This window comes from Phyllopteryx taeniolatus, chromosome 14 (genome assembly GCF_024500385.1).
Source record: "Phyllopteryx taeniolatus isolate TA_2022b chromosome 14, UOR_Ptae_1.2, whole genome shotgun sequence".
In the NCBI taxonomy this organism is placed as follows: domain Eukaryota; kingdom Metazoa; phylum Chordata; class Actinopteri; order Syngnathiformes; family Syngnathidae; genus Phyllopteryx; species Phyllopteryx taeniolatus.
This window is the reverse complement of record NC_084515.1, coordinates 21,246,362-21,265,673: the sequence shown is the minus strand read 5'-3', so window position 1 is coordinate 21,265,673 and position 19,312 is coordinate 21,246,362. Positions and strand designations below refer to the sequence as shown.

At 42.7% G+C, this 19,312-nt stretch overlaps 1 protein-coding gene across 9 annotated transcripts in view; it reads left to right on the top strand.

Moving 5' to 3' along the window:
- The window catches only part of astn1 (astrotactin 1), a 271,109-nt gene that overhangs the window by 80,026 nt on the left and 171,771 nt on the right, over positions 1 to 19,312 (top strand). For 4 of the 9 annotated variants that reach the window (XM_061796828.1, XM_061796826.1, XM_061796832.1 and 1 more), the window contains exons 6-8: positions 9,002 to 9,151; positions 10,642 to 10,794; positions 14,579 to 14,746. In XM_061796828.1, the coding sequence (XP_061652812.1) occupies positions 9,002 to 9,151; positions 10,642 to 10,794; positions 14,579 to 14,746 (471 nt within the window). The remainder of the gene's footprint in view (positions 1 to 9,001; positions 9,152 to 10,641; positions 10,795 to 14,578; positions 14,747 to 19,312) is intronic. The other 5 variants (XM_061796834.1, XM_061796831.1, XM_061796827.1 and 2 more) reach the window with 3 other exon arrangements.

The following is a 19,312-nucleotide window of genomic DNA, read 5'->3' as shown; positions in this document are numbered from 1 at the left end:
GAGAGGTGAGTCTGAATTTCATTAAGGAAGACCCTACACGGGTTCTTCCTAAAGTGACACTAGGCTCTCCTGATTTATCTCAAGTGCCCACCTGTTATCAGGATATTAAAGATGTTTTTTCCAAGTCCAAGGCCAAATCCCTTCCACCCCACAGACCTTATGACTGTGCTATTGACTTGCTGCCTGGAACCACACCCCCACGAGGGAGGTTGTTCTCTCTTTCAGGGCCGGAACACAAGGCCATGAAGGAATACATAGAAGAATCACTGGCAGCCGGGATCATTCGCCCATCTTCATCCCCTGCGGGAGCAGGATTTTTCTTCGTGGACAAGAAAGACAAGACCCTGCGACCCTGTATCGATTACCGGGGTCTCAATGAGATCACGGTAAAAAACAGGTACCCTCTTCCTCTCATCTCCACCGCCTTTGAGTTCCTGGAGGGAGCCAAGATTTTCACAAAACTGGACTTAAGAAATGCATATCATCTAGTCAGGATAAGGGAGGGGGATGAATGGAAAACAGCATTTAACACACCAACGGGACATTATGAATATTTGGTAATGCCTTTTGGGCTTACTAACGCTCCAGCTGTTTTCCAGAACCTTGTCAACGATGTCCTGCGCGACATGTTGAATGTTTATGTTTTTGTTTATTTAGATGATATTCTGATATTCTCCCCGGATGAGGAGACTCACATTATTCATGTCCGCTCTGTTTTGCAGCAGTTACTGCAGAATCAACTCTATGTCAAGGCTGAGAAATGTGAGTTCCACCGGGCGTCCGTTTCTTTTCTGGGTTTCGTCCTGGCTCAAGGTGAAGTCAAGATGGACCCTTGCAAAGTCGATGCCGTTATTAATTGGCCTACTCCCACGTCACGCAAAGATGTACAAAGGTTCTTAGGGTTCGCAAACTTCTACAGGAAATTCATCAGGAATTTCAGTTCTATAGCCTCTCCTTTGCATGATCTTACCTCGCCACACAAACCTTTTGTATGGAACCCGCTTTGTCATGCAGCTTTTCAAAAACTTAAGTCGAGCTTTACCTCCGCTCCCATCCTTACTTTGCCAGATCTCAAACAGCAGTTTGTGGTAGAAGTCGATGCGTCTGATGCCGGAATAGGAGCAGTGCTCTCCCAGAAGTCTCTCAAGGATGAGAAGTTACATCCTTGTGCGTTTCTCTCCAAAAAATTGACCCCAGCTGAAAAAAATTATGACATTGGCGACCGTGAACTGTTGGCAGTCAAGGTGGCTTTGATGGAGTGGAGGCACTGGCTAGAGGGGGCACATACTCCGTTTTTAGTATGGACAGATCACAAGAACCTTGAATATATTAAAACTGCCAAAAGATTAAATGCGAGGCAGGCTAGATGGGCTCTTTTCTTCTCTAGATTTAATTTTACGTTATCATACCGACCGGGTTCTAAAAATGGTAAGCCAGATGCTTTGTCACGCATTTTCTCCGAGGAGAGTTCTTTGTCCGACCCTAAGACTATTTTGCCTAAGTCATGCTTCATTTCCGCTTTTGTTTGGGACATTGAGACTGCGGTTGAAGGGGCTCTGAAAGACACTCCTAGCCCTGAAGATTGCCCCGAGAACAGGCTTTATGTGGTTCCGACCTTAAGGGGAAAAGTCATCCACTGGGCTCACACGAACCGAACGGTATGTCACCCAGGCATTGCCAAGACGCTATCAGTGGTCGAACAGCGCTTTTGGTGGCCTAATGTTAGGAGGGATGTTAGCGATTACGTCAATGCTTGCCAGGTATGTGCTGCTAACAAGGCCTCTCATCAACGTCCTTCTGGGGAGTTGCGACCCCTGCCAATACCACAACGTCCTTGGTCAGACATTTCCGTAGACTTTGTTACAGGATTACCGGCCTCTAAAGGCAATACCACCATTCTTACAGTTGTTGACAGGTTCTCTAAGATGGCACACTTCATTGCACTTCCAAAACTCCCCTCAGCTAAAGACACTGCCGAGCTAATGATTAATCAGGTTTTTAAGTTCCATGGTTTCCCCAAGAATGTGGTGTCTGATAGGGGTCCCCAATTCATTTCGCAATTTTGGAAGGAGTTTTGTAAACTCATAGGTGCTACTGTCAGTCTGTCATCCGGGTTTCATCCTGAAACCAACGGCCAAACCGAGAGGCTGAACCAGGACCTGGAGACGGGGCTCCGATGTCTCGCTTCACAGGAGCCGCGATCCTGGTCTCAGAAACTGGTTTGGGTCGAATTCTCCCACAATTCCCTCCCCTCTGCATCCACTGGTCTATCGCCTTTTCACGTTGTGCATGGTTACAAACCATCTCTGTTTCCTGCCATAGCCCCAGAATCCACAGTTCCAGCTGCATTAACCTTGGTGAGACGCTGTAGGAGGACCTGGGAGCGAGCCCGCCAGATGCTGCTGCGCCAGGGACGGTCCTACAAAGCCGCTGCTGACCGTCGGAGGACACCGGCCCCGAACTACAAAGTGGGTCAGCGAGTTTGGCTTTCGACCAAACATATTCCACTCCGGGTGGAGTCCAAGAAGCTCGCTCCCAGGTTCGTTGGGCCCTTCCCCATCACAAAAATAATCAACCCTGTCACCGTGAAGCTGAGGCTCCCAAGGTCTATGCGGGTCCACCCTACTTTTCACGTCAGCCTACTCAAGCCAGCCCGGGAGTCCCCTCTGGTCCCGCCTTCCAGGCCCCCTCCTCCCCCCCGGTTTGTGGATGGGGGCCCTGTCTTCTCTGTGAAGCGGCTGTTGTCATCTCGTCGGAGGGGCAGGGGGTTTCAATATCTGGTGGACTGGGAGGGCTATGGGCCTGAGGAGCGTTCCTGGGTACCGTCTGCGTTTATCGTGGATGATTCGCTCATTCGGGACTTCCACGTTGCGCATCCAGGGGCCCCAGGGCCGTCTGGGGCCGGCCGTTAAGGGGGGGGGGTACTGTCATGTGTGTGTGTGTGTGTGTGTTCCGGGTTTTGTCTTCCCCCCCTGTTTCACACACACCTGCTCATGTGAGCATCTTCATCACCTGTGCCTCGTTCACCCTAATTACCCCTTGTATATAACCTCGTGTCTCATTTCCTCTCGTTGCCAGTTCGTTGTACCTTGTCGTCGCGTTCCAGCATTCCTTGTTTCCACGTCATAGATTCACAGTAAGACCTGACCCTGTTCCGATTATCGACCTTGTCTCTTTGCCTCATGTTTTTGGATACTGTTGCCTCTCTTGGATTGCCTGCCTGTGTACCGACCTATGCCCGTCTATTAAACCTCTCTTTTTGGAAACTGTCAATTTGTTTTGGAGTCGTGCATTTTTGGGTCCTATCCTCTGTTCCGTTCATGACACGTCCAATATCAGCTTTCTGGAAATCCAGGAGCGCTCCTCCGGACCATACCCCTTCCAGTCTACCAGGTACTTGTAACCCCTCCCCTTGGGCCTCACATCGAGGATGCCCGAAACTGTGAAGGCCGGATGGTTGTCGATAACGCGGGGGGGCGGAGGGGGCAAGGCCAAGGGCTAAGAGCGCAGGTGGAGACAGGCTTGAGTAGCTGACACATGGAAAGTTCGATGAATCTTCAGAGATCGCGGAAGTTTAAGTTGAACTGACGTGGGATTGATGATTTTAGTGATGGGGAACAGACGAATAAAGCGCGGAGTGAGTTTGCGGGATTCGGTCTGGAGTAGGAGGTCACGGGAGGAAAGCCAAACAGTCTGACCCCCCTTGTACTCGGGCGTAGGGGAACGACGAAGGTCCGCGAGCCGTTTATTTTTCTTCGCGGACTGGACCGAGATTTCATATGGCGCCCTCTCCATCAGCAATTTACATATGTTTACAAAATAAATCGAATACCATTGTTTTTTAAAAAAAAATTAATTTATAAAACAACATGTCACCCCATTTAAAACACAATACAATTCAAATAATGTAATTACTATAAATCAAAACAAAAATGAAAAGCCTAATAAATACATGTTGTCTACTACACATGCATAATAAACAATATTTTGGAGATTTTCATATTAGTCGCATGGATTAGGCCATGGTGACTGCATAAGAAGAAGAAGAAGAAGAGTCACCTTTATTGTCATGAACATGCATGCATGCACACAAAATTTGTTCCCTGCGTTTTACCCATCACAGTGAACACACACACACTTGTTAAGGCGGAATCACAATGTGCGAGTTGCAAGTCAGTGTTAACCTTCAAGTTCCAAGAAAGTCCCAAGCTACTTTTTTTCCCCCTAAAGTTTGCATGAGTGTTTTCAGCTACCACTGTATGCTTTGTACACTCTGTTGATGTTCGCTCCACACGAAATATGACGGACGTGCTGACGTAACGATGGACCTTTCAACCCACTCACGGCGACGTCTATGTATGATATATGTCTATGCTTACACATTCACAATCCAATTTTTTTATGATATAGTTTCCAGTTTGAGTCTCCGTATTGCCCATCACTTTATTGTCTTATCAATCTTTTTAAAAGTTAGAATTAGTTATAACTTGTTTTAATGTGCGGCACGGTGGACGACTGGTTAGAGCGTCAGCCTCACTGTTCTGAGGACCGGGGTTCAATCCCCGGCCCCGCTTGTGTGGAGTTTGCATGTTCTCCCCGTGTCTGCGTGGGTTTTCTCCGAGCACTCCGGTTTCCTCCCACATCCCCAAAACGTGTGGTAGATTAATTGAAAACCTCTAAATTGCCCGTAGGTGTGAATGGGAGTGCGAATGGTTGTTTGTTTGTATGTGCCCTGAGATTGGCCGGCAACCAGTTCAGGGTGTACCCCGCCTCCTGCCCGATGATAGCTGGGATAGGCTCCAGCACGCCCGCGAGCCCTAATGAGGAGAAGCGGCTCAGAAAATGGATGGATGGATGGATGGATGGATAGTTTTAATGTACTGTAATTACAGTCCATTGAAGATGTGGCTCCCACTGAAGGCCACGGTGCCCTTAGCATCAGCCTATGTTGCCTAATGGACGAGCCGGCCCTATATCCATCCATCCATCCATCCATTTTCGATACCACCTCCCCCTATTAGAGGGGCAAGTGAGCTGAAGCCAACCCATCTAACTTTGGGAAAGTGGGAGGGTACACCATTGACTAATCTGTGGCCAATTACAGGATAGATATAGGCAGACAATCATTCGTCGTTACATTCACACATACAGACAACTTTAAAGTTTTGAATTAAAGGTACAATATGCACCTTTTCAAACTGCTAGCAAAAATGAAAAGTAGCCTTATTTCAGTCCCCGCTCCCGCTCTCTGCCCAAAGAAACACCCACAGTTCACTAAACCTGGACAACGAAATAGAACCATTAAGAGGCCAGTTTGTCGCACTCGCCTGGTCGCCTCAGATTGCACCTCGGTCGGCTGCGAGCCTTTGGGTGGCCCGCTGGAACTGGCCTGGAGAAAGGGAACGCTGCATCCCGCAATACAGCAGATGTAAATGCAAGAGTGATATTGCTAAATTGTCAAATCTGGAGCAGTGTGAAATCGAGCACCATTAACCGATTGTAACAAAATAGTACATTGTGCAATCATATCTTGTATACAAGTAAAATGATCAAGCTGCAGTCATGTAAATATCACTCAGTTTGTCACATTGGAGCTACTGCCAACATTACTTTTGGTCTCCTATTATTTCAGATGGTCTCTAGTTTACTCAAACTGTCTTGGTTTGGGATTTCTAAAGCTGTTGTCGTGAGGCAACAAAAGCTGTTCTTTCCCTTCACATTTATCTCGCTGAGACAGCAAATCATGGATGCTTTGATAGATCCCTAAACCAACACACACACAAACAGACGCACACAGTTTTGTGAAACTGAGTCCGTTAACTGTTGTAAGACACGTCCTCTAAATATAGCGAATGCCTCTGGTGAAAGGCTTTCTGTTGAATTGTATTATGCAAATACTGAAAGAGCAGTTTGATCATCATAATGTACTTTATCAGGCTTTATCCCTAAGATCATAGTATCATAGTTAAGCATGAAAATATTTGCTTAGTCCATCATCCTACTTTGAAAGAAAAGGAAAACCTTCTCACATCAGTATAAACTCATAATCATTCAAATAGGATTATCATTTTAAAAATTGCTGAGGATTACTCAGTGATTTAGCTTCTCCTTGGCTTTGTAATAACATTTTCCCAAAGTCACTATCGTGACATATTCAGTGATTCCGAAATAAAAAAAAAAGAAACAAATTATAGAATCTATTTTTTTCATTTTTCTTGTTATTGCAGTATGAATGAGCTGTATGCCTTATCATGCCGTAACAGTTTTTGTGTTCAACTGGAGAGGTCGATATACTGGAGCAGTTTCTGTTTACATTTACTTTAAGTGCCACCGGACAGATCAATGTCTGTTTGTCATACTAAGAAAAAAAAACACTAAGTCTCTCTCTCTCTCTCTCTCTCTCTAATTTATTGTCTTTATCATTCACATTATACATTTTTGGAGTTAAAAACATTTTTTTTGTCAATGCAATGATAAGCGTGGGTCCACTATATTACATAGCCATTTTCTATCCACTGCAGGATGAAAGCCTCTTTTTCACGTTTCCAACTACTCGGGCAGTTTGCAATTTATTGCCACTGTATTCCGGTGTGTTTAATAATTTCATCTGCTTTGTGCCCAGGCGTATCCCACTGATAGTTTCTGCGGTCCACCTTTTGTCAGCTCTTCGGGCAACGTGGCAAGCCCATTTCCATTTAAGGCTTTTTATTTTTTGAATGACGTCGGTAACTCGCATCTGCTGTCTTATCCAACTGCATCTTTTCTTGTCGCGAGTGCTTATGTTCCATGTTCCTTTGGGTTACACAGAGCCTTCGTATAACTTGGCATTTGTAATTTCACTACCATGAGTGAGGACTGGTAAAATACATTGCTGTAAAACTTTTCTTTTCAAGCAAATGGGAAGATTGCTCTTGAATTTAACACTAAGCCTTCCATAAGCTTGCCAAGCAAGCTCTATGAGGCATTCAACTTCAGTGCTTGTATTTCCATCCATTGTTACAAGTTGGCCAAAATAGACGTAGTTGTCGACGGCGTCAAGGACATAGTCCTCCATTTTGACATCTTTTTGTGGACTGTAATGATTGAAGATGACTTTTGTTTCATTTTGAGACGGATTTTTAAGTCTAATTCCTGAACAATGATGTAGTTGTTCAGCATCGTAGGAGAATGAAATGAATTGATGTCGTCTGCAAAACAAAGATGGCTCAAATAAGCGCCGTTAATTTTTAGTCTTTCTTTTTCCCAATTGAGCTTTTCAATATTTTTCTTCAAGGCAAGCTGTAAATAGCTTCAGAGACAGCGCTTCACCTTGCCTGATGCCTTCTCCTAGACTTATTTGCACTCTTTCATCATGAATTCGTATTAAACCAGAAGAATCATTCAATTACTTTATGTTGATTGTAGAATGTTGATATAGGTCGGCTCAATCCCTTGATTTACAAGTGCCTGCAGTATCAAAGTGGTGGTGATCGAGTCAAACGCTTTTTCATAGTCGATGAAGGCTACACACAGAGGCATTTCGTACTTGTGTCGTTCGATTATTTGCTAAACTGTCTGTATGTGGTCCATAGTATTAAAACTAGGCTTTACATGATCAGGACTTTTGGGGCCGATCAGGGATCAGCGAGTTTAAAAAACCGACAACCGATCACCGATCCGATGACAAGATGGAGCAATGTGTCTATTTAAATGACTTGTTCATTTACTGTGTATACTTGTGTACCGTATACTGAGTATCTTCAAAATTATTCTCATCAGGTCATGTATTCTAATCAGTCAGGTCAAACCAACATTACAACATGACAGAAATAATGGGTGCTAACTTACTGTAATTAAATTACTTTAGACGGAAGCTTTAGAGCATGAGTTGACATAACGCCGGGATGTTTACGTACAACCGTTAGTGCTAGCACTAGCTTGCTAGGGTGCATAGCCTTTTGTTGCCTGCTTGCGAGCGGTATTGTTTTAAAAGTACATGAACATACCTCAAGCAATCCTTGAATGAAAGTCCTCTCCCGAGCACCGGTGACCACCAGCACACATCTTTTTCCCACATTTTGTTCTTATAATACACACGATGTGATCCATTGTTGTTGTCGTTGCCATGGTAACGAGTGTATCTGGTCACATTTCAGTTGATTTTAGTGATTTTAGATTTTAGTGCAGTAGTCTGACATAGTGCAATCGTGAAAGACCAAATTTGTCTTGTAGTCTGATCCGGGCATTCCGTGTGGCATTCCGTGTCGTCTGTCTCAAACATTTTGTCTGTCCCACCCCGGCAACATTTATTATTATTTTTTTTAAATCACTTTATTTGCGGGCAGATGTTTACAGTACTACGTCAAAAGACACGCGACAAGGCTAAACATAAAGTAACTTTTGGATTCAACTATACTGTACACGATGGCGACATGGAGTAAATGTCTTGTGGAGCCGATCAATGAAGTCATTGATCGGCTCTGCGAATTATGACATTAAAGCCGATAAGCCGATCAGCATAAAATGCCAATTATCGGCCGATACTGAGCAAGCCGATCAGATCGGTGTAAAGTCTAATTAAAACCGCTACGAAAACCCGCTTGTTCTATTAGCGGTGCTTCATTGAGTTTGATTCCAATTCGTTTGTCCAATATCTTTGCAAGTCTTTATAAATCGTTGAGAGCAGGCTCATTGGGCGATCATTTCTTCAGTCCATTTTATCTCCTGATTTATGTAGGAAAATGATTTCTGCGTCTTTCCATGTTGCCGGTATTTCTTGCAAGTCCAAGCAGAGATAGATAAATAGATGGATGGATGGATGGATGGATGGATGGATGGATGGATGGATGGATAGATAGATAGATAGATAGATAGATAGATAGATAGATAGATAGATAGATAGATAGATAGATATCAAGCCGCTTCTTTACGCTTACATCTACTGGGCAACAATAGGTTTAGCTGTAGATATTTTCAACTTTTTTTTCACCATTTGTTATTTTTTTTTCTGTGACTCCAACAGCGGGTTCAAATTTCTTGAACCCAGACGGAGACTCTGGCACTGAGGCTGACAGCGAGCCTCAGCTGGCTTTTTACACTGACCCAAACCGCAGTCGACGCCGGAGTCGAGGTATGCGAAATGGTAACGCCAACAGCGCATGGGGCTCAGGGGGTAAGAAGGACTTACACTTCAATTTCTCTCACCGTTTGATGGTGTCACCTCCACAAGGCATGACAAGAAATATTCATGTTGACTGTAAAGGTTGTTGGCTCGTGTTGTGTCTGCTCATGATTCTGACTTACAGATATAAAAAGTGAAATACCTGCATATACTGTCATTTGTGTTCATGCTATGTGGCAGAATCTTTTAGCAGTGTCTGTGAGCATGTACCATTGATGTCATTGCATCTGCTTACAAAGACAAGATCAGCGGTTTCAAGTTCAACATTTTAATGCATTGCATTTCGAGACACCACATTTTGAAATAATATTACACATGAATATTATTTCTATGGCGGATGGGTTTAAGTGCTATGAAAGTGCCGCCTTGCAGCACGTGTTATCTGTCTGCATGCCATGTTTTTGCAACTTTCATCATGCACTGCAATGAGATGTTTAAATGATGCAGAGAAAAAAAATAAAAGACCATGCCCTTAAAATAAAAGCTGCTGTCACAAAGTGTTACAAACCTTTACAATGCCTCCAAGCCAATTATTCCAGCGTAATGTGCACAGGTGTCGCAAACATAGTGAAGCTTCTAGACGTGTAGTCAACACCTTTAATTGAAGCTGGGTTGAAGAATAGAGGAATATAATAAACAGCTCACAGCATGGAGTTTCTGAGATCCCAAGGAAAGAATATTTTCCCCCCACAACAAAGGATAACACTGATTGAAAACATAGAAACATCTATCCGATTGGCATATGAGAATATCTACAGTAAGTAAATATGGTCTAAACTTCTACAAATCTTAACGACTAAAACTTATATTGGAGATAACAAAGTTGGCGAAATAATACCGTGTGTATTTGAGTTGAGGATTTGATGTATGGAAGAAATCGAGATATGGATGCAGTAAATATTTGCTTATTTTGAGAAGTGTTGAGAACAGTTGCTGTATAAAGGATCCCTTAGGTTTGCATTTGTTTTTTGATATAACTGGTCGACTTTCGACTTGGAACTGGCCTCAGGCAATTTTAGAAATAATACTTAAAATCTCATTCAGAGGTGACAGCGAACATAATTATACAAAACAAATAAATAATTTGAGTGTATTTTAAATCAAGGTTGTTGAATGTTTGTTTGTGAGGTGACTTGGGTATTGCGCTCTGGAGTAAGAAGATATAAAATTGAATTGGACAGAGTAAAAAAAAAAAAAAAAAAACCTCAACCCTCTTTTAGTTAAAGCCATGATTCTTTTTTAGGTCCTTGCTTGGATGTTAATTCACGCTAGAGGTATTTCAGTGCCACTGAACCGTGCCTCATCTCAATCTCCCAATGGTGGGATGTTTTCATCCAACAACGCCATTTATTGGTGGCAAGCCTATTGTTTTGGCATATTTCCATAATGACTGGGTTTATGTTCATGTCGCGTGCATGATGGGGTGCGGGAGAAATAAAATGATATCACCACTTCATATGTCAATGTCTGTTTGTTCCCAGCAGCAGGTTCCCCGCGGAGCCCCATCAATAAGACCACACTGACACTAATCAGTGTCATCAGCTGCGTGATGAGCCTGGTTTACTGCTCTCACATGTCCTGCAACCTCTCAGTACGCGTAATCCTCCATGTGCCGGAGCACCTCATCGCTGACGGTAAGGGTTTCAAGATAGGGAATGCATTTGCCTCTGTAGGCGCTCTCAATCCATGGGGGTGGGGCCTGAGCTGGTATTTTTGTGCAGCTCTCCAGAGAGTTCACGTCACTGCGTCACAAACCGGGTGCAGGTGAGCCGCTGATTTGCTTGGCACTCTGTGAAACAAAGGTAAATGCCAGGTCAACCACCCCCTCCCTGTGTTTCTCATGTGAGACAACACAACAGATGTGCTCTCAAAGGATCACAGCATATTGAGGCCAGGTCACTGAGACCACCCACAGGAAGTCCTTCATCGTATTCTACTTGCGGATTCCCCACTTTGGAGTAGAAACGATGCCAAAACCCCACCTGCGCAGTTATCGGTCAGTTTTGTCAGACAGTGCTCAACAAACGTATTTGACCACATGTCAGAAAAAGGAGAAGAGATAAACAACATGAAGTGCTTCAAGGCTGACTATTTCAATTGTATTGAAAAAACTTTTGAGTTTTACAATTTTGAACAGGAATGAGAAATTAAACTGAATTACTTTGTATACCCCAATTTGAGCTGGCTCAATGGGCTTCCAGTCAAGCATAAGATTCAAACACTAACATTATTGGGTTAGGGTTAACCTAACCCTAACCCCAAATTTTCATTTCTTCTTGGGCATCTTTCTATCCGGTTTATTCCAGTCAAGGTAACAGATTTCAATAAAATGACTGAACAATTCAGGGAATGAGAAAAAGTCTAAACAGTGAATTCGAACTCGTCGCCAGCCAATCGCAGGGCACATATAAACAAACAACCATTCGCGCACACATTCACGCCTACGGGCAGTTTAGAGTCTTCAATTAACCTCGCATGCATGTTTTTGGGATGTGGGAGGAAAGCGGAGTGCCCGGAGGAAACCCACGCAGGCACGGGGAGAACATGCAAACTCCACACAGGCGAGGCCGGATTTGAACCAGGGTCCTCAGAACTGTGAGGCAGATGCGCTAACCAGTCGGCCGCCACCGCTAATTTAATATGCCAAAAAATTACAAATGAATTTTGCTGTCGTCCACGGTGCCACCATCGCTAATTTAATATGCCCAAAAATTCCTACCATAATTAATTTCGCTGTCATTGATTAAAATTGTATAAAATGGCATCAGCGGCTAGTGCCGAGCGGCTAGCTGTTCCCCGGTCAGCCTCCCGCCCTCGGCCCGCCGGGTGGCTTGCGCGGCCGCTTGGCTGTCGGGTGCCCGGTTGGCTCCTTTTTAAAGCTATAAGCAGTTTAATAGGTGAAAATCAATCTGCACACTTTGATCCTGACAGCTTGGCACAGTTGCAGTTCCTAATGAAGCGTTACAGTGATCCATTGTGAACAAACCAGCCTTACTCCAATGTATCTAACCCACCTACTTTGAGTTGTTAGTCTCTAAAAACAAAATTCAATCATGAGGACACTGCTGACACAGTTCAGTTGAGCGCCGCGGTAGCAGGCGCTCTGTCATCACGACAGGTTTGCTGATGACGATTCTGTTGAAATCTTATTCCGCCAAGGCAAGATTAATCACAGTACCTTGTTTTGACGAGTGCTGGCACATTCACTACAGTGTATTCTTGCTTTTGGGGTCGTTTTTATTGTTGATATACAAATAGTTTGGTCTCTGGAGTGCTTGTCCACACGTTAAGTGCACAATTAGTAAACTGAAATCTGTTGCTTTCTTCCTATATCTGAAAATGCGTCTCTGAATGCGCCTTTCTGTATTTCCGAGTGAAAATGCTTTCATTATCTTTAGGCTAAGGACAAAGTTGTTATTCACATTTTGGGCCCATCGCGCGCAGTAGTTGCCATTCTCGTGAAAGCCGGGCTCGCCACCGACACCCAGCGGTAAACGTGGCGGGATGAAGGCTGGCTCACTGCATGAGACAAATCCGCCCCGAAAATAAGCTAATTTTAGAATGACTAGAAATATGTTGGAAAAATATGAATATATTTTTTCTCATTGGGATATTTTGATGAAAGTGTTGATGAGACACCGGGGCTCTGTTTCAAATTGTGAAAAATGTCTCATTTGATAAAAAGAGATTCCCTCACGTTTGCTGTGCCCCACTGTCACATCACAAGTGGGCGCACTGCTGCGGATTAAGTAAGGTTTATTTTTTGTATTTATTAAACAAATAGAGTATCTGCGGCCGAATGCGAGGTGCTTGCTCGTTGGCATTTTTCAGCAGCCACGCGAGTGGGCTGGCAGTAGCGATATATTATAAACTGACTAGCCTCACTCATCTATCATGTGGAGGTCTGATTTGATTCAGGGAGCTGATGCTTGCCAATGTTGTACACTAGCCCGCCAAGGAGACATTAACATTCAAGGGAGTTGTCCATGGAGGAAACTTTGAAAGGAGAGATGAAAGATGGCGAATTCGCCTGTTGAATTACAAAACCAGGATCGATTTAGAATGTTTCCATAAATGTCTCCGCAATCTTATCAGGCTTGATTTGATGTCACGGTGAATCAAATGAAAATCTGGATTCTTCCGCTGGGGGAAGAAGTTTAGAATGCCAACAGCTGGGCAAGTGTCTGCCCACAAATACCGCTCAAACAAACTCCACTTCCTCTTTGTTGTACACATCAGGGAAAGGAATTATTTGGAGATGTAACCCTCACCCTCTTTAATAATAAATATATACAACCAAAACTCTGTGTATATGGGGAAAGCGGTCATCTCCCAGGTCATGACTCCGTGAATTGAGACGAAAAAAGGGAAACGTGTGTGGTGTTGCATTTTGGGTTGAAGAAGTCTTTTCTGAAGCGAGACATTGACGACAATACCATTCTACAACACTCCTGCCTCAGGCCCCTTCGTCAAAACTCCAGAAACATTGGCACAGAATATCTGGTCGCATATTTTGAAGGTGTGTTCCTGCTCAGGAGAACTACAGAATGTTTTCAAGTATTTATAGAGTTTCATTTTTCAACCTTGAATCCCCTCGCATGCTCCAGCTGTTACCAAATGAATATTTGTACCGTCTATAGTCACATAACTAGAACAAATGTTTACCGAGTCAGAGGGGAAAAAAAAGAAAATTGCATAATTGAATGTGTCCCTTCTAAAACAAAAAAACACTCAGTAAAGATTCAAATTGATAACAGTTTTATCATTGCACATTTGTGCAATGTGTCTATGACAAACTGAACCACAACATTACGCTACATGCTGTCAAGTAAATTCTGGCATGCAGTGCCACCTGCCACCATATTTAATCTGCACATCTGTCTCGTTGACACACACACAGACACACACACATTCAGTATTAATATCTTTCTCTGGGTAAATGTATTTAGCGCCAACAGAAAGTCACAAATCAGCTGGGCAGTTGCTGTCAAAGTCCCGCTATTGAATGCATATGAAATGTATTTGTTTTGTGTTATTTCACCTCAGGTTGACCATTCAATCACGGCTTTATTCAGTTTTCAATTTAGTTTTAACCCGGCAGGTTCAAACATACTTTCCCAATTGACATGGTTTAACCAACCGTTTCTTGATTGACCAAATTCACCCTCCCCTTCCCCACACCCAATTTTTGTATTTCATATCTGTGGTATATCTTCCCATTGTCGATTGAAGGTTTTGTGTAGCCGAATTCCTGTGACGATATACTGGTTGAACATGAAAACAATATTTTTTTTGTACGGAAATGTGTGTGCTGTATAGACTTAAGCAAAAGTTTCAGAGCCTGTCTGCAGTTACTCATTAATCAGTACACGATTTTTCTTTCATCTGCGTATTGTTGCTTTCCTCCACCGTCCTTAGGGTCAAGGTTTATTTTGCTGCAGGGGAGTCAGTTGGATGCCTCTGACTGGCTGAACCCAGCACAGATCTTGCTGTACTACCAGCAGAATGCCAGTGGGCCATGGGTGAATGAGCTGTGCGGACGACGCCTGCTGGACCCCTGTGAGCACCAGTGTGATCAAGAAACAGGTGAGCCAGAAAACAGGCAACACGATGGCACCATTATTTATGCTTTGGGACTTTTTCCCCAGCTGGAACTGTAGCTAAAGATGAAGAATGATTTCAGCTCCTGCATTACAACAACTCAAATCATACACTGATTGAAGATAATTACCAAAGAGTGGCTTCTCTTCCACAAGATAACTTTTATTAGAATGTCCTAGACAGACTTCCGAGCTGGAGCTACAGGAGTGTACAACAAACTGCATGTAAACCGGGCTCATCTGTCATTCTGCAATTTTAAATCGGTCGTCACTTTAAAAAAAATAAAGAAAAACATAATAACAACTCTGAAGTCTTAGAGGATTTTTCTTCCACAATCTAGTAAAAACAGCTCCCAGGTGTCTGAATAACATGCATGTGACTTGCGTTGATGAAATACCCAAAGGATGAATAATTATAGCACACTTTTTCCATACTATTTTTCAAGCTCGCTGAAATCATCTCAAAAGACTCACTGCGCGCTCTACATCGTTCTATTTGGAGTATGACACTGTTGCCAACTATGTCGCTATTCAGACACCTAAGCGGCAATATTTTACGAAAAGTGACTAGCGACAAATCTAGTGACCTTTTTGTGTTATTCAAGACTTTTGGAGACTCTTGAGACCCTCTCACAACTGCAGAGCAGGAAATCTTAACCTCTGCAACTACAATTGCGCCTGTGCAAAGCTCTGTCAGTAGCGGAATCCCCCGCTGATTGTCACTCATGGAGGCAGCACTTCATCACCAAGATGCCGAACTCCACTTGTCAATTAAGTGTGTGAATGTGGTGCATGCAACAGACCTCACGCCAAACCCATCCATCCATCCATCCATCCATTTTCAACACCGCTTATCCTGGTTAGGGCTGGAGCCTATCCCAGCTGACTTCAGGGAAAAGGCGGACTACACCCTGAACTGGTCGCCAGTCCGTCGCAGGGCACATATAGACATCAGTGACTACGCCAAACCAAATTTAAGCAAAAAAAATTACTTGTGTAATTTCACACCTGATGGATACGCAGGCACTCAATACTCATCTACTTGTATACTAGCATTTAAAAAGTAAATGTTCCATATTATGTCCTCGTCAATTCAAAAAAAATACAAAATAAGCAAAACATCTGTCAGGACATTTTTCAGATGTACGAATAAGAAAAATATCATTTTGTGCAGCGGAATAAGGAGCTTCTATTTGCTAGGTCATACTTCCCTTTCTACTTTGGAGTTTTAGAATCCTAACCTGTCATGTAGGGCGAGGCCATTATGGGAAAAATAAGAATAATCTTTTTTTTTTATTGCTATTGAAATCATGATTCATAAACACGATTATTTATGGATTTCAAAACTTTATTATTCAACTTTAAATATAATTTAAAACAACAACCCAAAATTTGTAAAAAGTAAAATCATAACATATTACAATAATAACAATCAAAACAGTAAATAAAAAGACATAGATAACCGCTGTTCCTGCTGTGTACACCTCCGCCTCTGACGGCCAACGCAAGACCTTGCATGCACACACTGCGCCATTGGGCACATAAGTTTTTATGATAGTCAGAAGCCAAAATCGAAATCACGATTACACTTCGATTGACCGCCCAGCCCTACTGTCATGGTAGGTATGGATCTGCATACTTATTAATAATAAGTGTAAATGGCACGTTTGTGATGAAATTTCCCCAACGACATCCACAAATGAGAATACGATCAATGAACATACTGTCTTTATTGGAGCTCAGCTGGGCGTTGGTTCGGCTTACCTCCCATTGGCTGCTACATAACTCGAAACCTGGTATAAAGTCTTCCAATTTGTTACAGGCTCAAACTGTCACCAGCATAAAACCTTTATCAACTTTACTAGCTTTGCACAGTATTTTACCATTGCTTACTGTCATTCAATTATGAGGAGAAGTTATGCTTACTAAAATAAAACCAAAATGAAGTCAGCCGAGTTTGAAGACACCAGACATACACTTAATGGAATGGGGACAGGAAGGTGTTTGCAGAGCGATACTGTCACCTAGTGGAATTTTATTGGTATTCCTAGAATTATGAAGCAATGGATTTTCAGTACGGTAGTGCCTTGATTTACCATGTGATAAAGATGGAGGTCGACACTGATTCTCATGCTTGAAGAATTCTTCTGTCTGCATGAGGACATGCTTGTAGGGACATAAAGTGATTGACGGGGGAAGTTGGGTTTGAGATACGAGTGAGTTGAGTAACAAGCGTGGTCACGGAGAAAATTTAGCTTTTTTGACAAGGTACTGTACCAATATATTTGCAAGCCTGTGCTAAATTGAGACCTGGCTAATTTACTACAGCTGTGCTACAAAATACACTTTTATCCAATTATGTTTGAACAGGTGTTATTGCTCTCTTTTTGGTTGGGTACATGGCAGACTGCTCCGTTATTCTCCCTCCTATATTACTACTAAATGGGCAGCTAAAGACTAGAATCATTTCGAAAGTACGACGTGACCTGGTTCGGCTGCTTTTGAGAGACTCACAATGTGCAACTTTGTGTTGCTGAACACGTCAAGTCAAACCAACATCATCCAAGGCAGCTTGGATAATATTCAAATGTTTTTGTATTTTTATATGTCTCACAATACATCGTTCCTGTGATTCATATACGGAAAGTAGTGTAGTATTTTTGCTCATGTATTTGTAGTATTTAAGTGATGTATAACACTGTGTGGTGTACATTTAAAAATAATAATACTGAATAGAGCAGATGATTATTTGGTTTATGTATTGTTTGTAAACTTCCATCTCTTCAGAATATTTTAACTTTGTTGAATTTAGCTTGTTATTGTTTACATGGTATTTAAAATTGTTTTTCATGTAATCATGGAATTTTCAATTGCCTTCAATAAACTCCACGGAGACACTTCCTTAAAAAAACAACAACAACAACAAAACCAAACGTGACACTGCTGTGTGATGTAAGCAAGATTGCAGAATGTTGCTGTAATGGCGTGACAGAGATGAATGAGTGGGGCACACAGTGTATTGCATGAAAACGCCCTTATTTGATGCTGAATAAATTTGGCCAGCCTGTTACGGGGGAGCTTGCCTTTGAATGATCAACAATCAGCAAATAGCCATGAAAAAAATGATTTTGAATGTATTCATGATACTTAACCTAACATGCCATTATACCACACATCAAATGTTATAGTCATGTGAAGGTACTGAACATGGTGTTTTATTCAAGCCAGCAACCACATTCAATGTCTAAATAATGACAACAGTGTGCTGATAAAACAGAATTGGAGAATATAGTGTTGTTTAATAACTCCTCATCCCTCGCTGCCAGTGATTATATGTTAATCTTTACTTCTGCCAAATCAGCTGTGCTCCCTCCAAAACAGTATGTGTGTGTGTGTGTGTGTATATATATATATATATATAAACACATTTCTATATATATCCATCCATCCATCCATTTTCTGTACAGCTTTATCCTCACTAAGGTCGCGGGCGTGCTGGAGCCTATCCCAGCTATCTTCGAGCGAGAGGCGGGGTGCACCCTGAACTGGTCGCCAGCCAATCGCAGGGCACATAGAAACAAACATTCACACCTACGGGCAATTTAGAGTCTTCAATCAACCTAGCACGCATGTTTTTGGGACGTGGGAGGAAACCGGAGTGCCTGGAAAAAAGCCACGCAGGCACAGGGAGAACATGCAAACTCCATACAGGCGGGGCCAGGATTTGAACCCCGGTCATATATATATATATATATATATATATAATATATATATATTACATATACAGGGAGAATAACAGAGCAGTCTGTCGTGTTCCTAACCAAAAAGAGAGCAGAAACAACAGGGGTGTGTCGACTTTTTATAGCCACTGTTTTTGTGTTTGTGCATTGTATCAGTGGTTTGAGTTGTACCTGGTTTCACAGTAACTTTCACATTTGTGAATATATGGAGTCCACTCATATTTAAAGAGGCAAAAGTGCGTCTTGTTTTGCATTTCTTACTGGAAGCCTTATCCTCCCATGGGCATCACAGTTATTTCGGAGACCTCTCTATGACTCAGAAACGAGATCAGTGTGTTTCAACCTTGATTTTCATGGAAGAATATTTTACCCAAACCATCACTATTCCCAATTCAATATTTTTGAGCTGGCAATTTGTATTCTGTTTTCATATTCAGCACTTTCCCCCAATATATATATACGTGATAAAACCACTGCGTACGTGTGCCTGCTTGCCTGGATTGTGTGTACATGTGTGCAGGCGCTGCAGGGAGATTGCTGAATTGCTATAGATAGCTTAAGTCCAATCCTCTTTTCTGCTCGAAAAGATAGTGATGAGAGCCGAGATGCGGTGTGGCAACATCTGTGCTGCTTCTGCAAGACATTAAAGGAGATGGCGGATGCTTTAACACATGGGGTTTCCTTTCCGACAGAACTTGAAATCAGGTTATTGTGGGTACCAATACTATTTGGGATCACTTTATTTTGTTTTCTTTCCGATAGTTTGGTGCGCTAGTAATTGATATGCTTCATCGCATTTGCGAGGTCAGTTG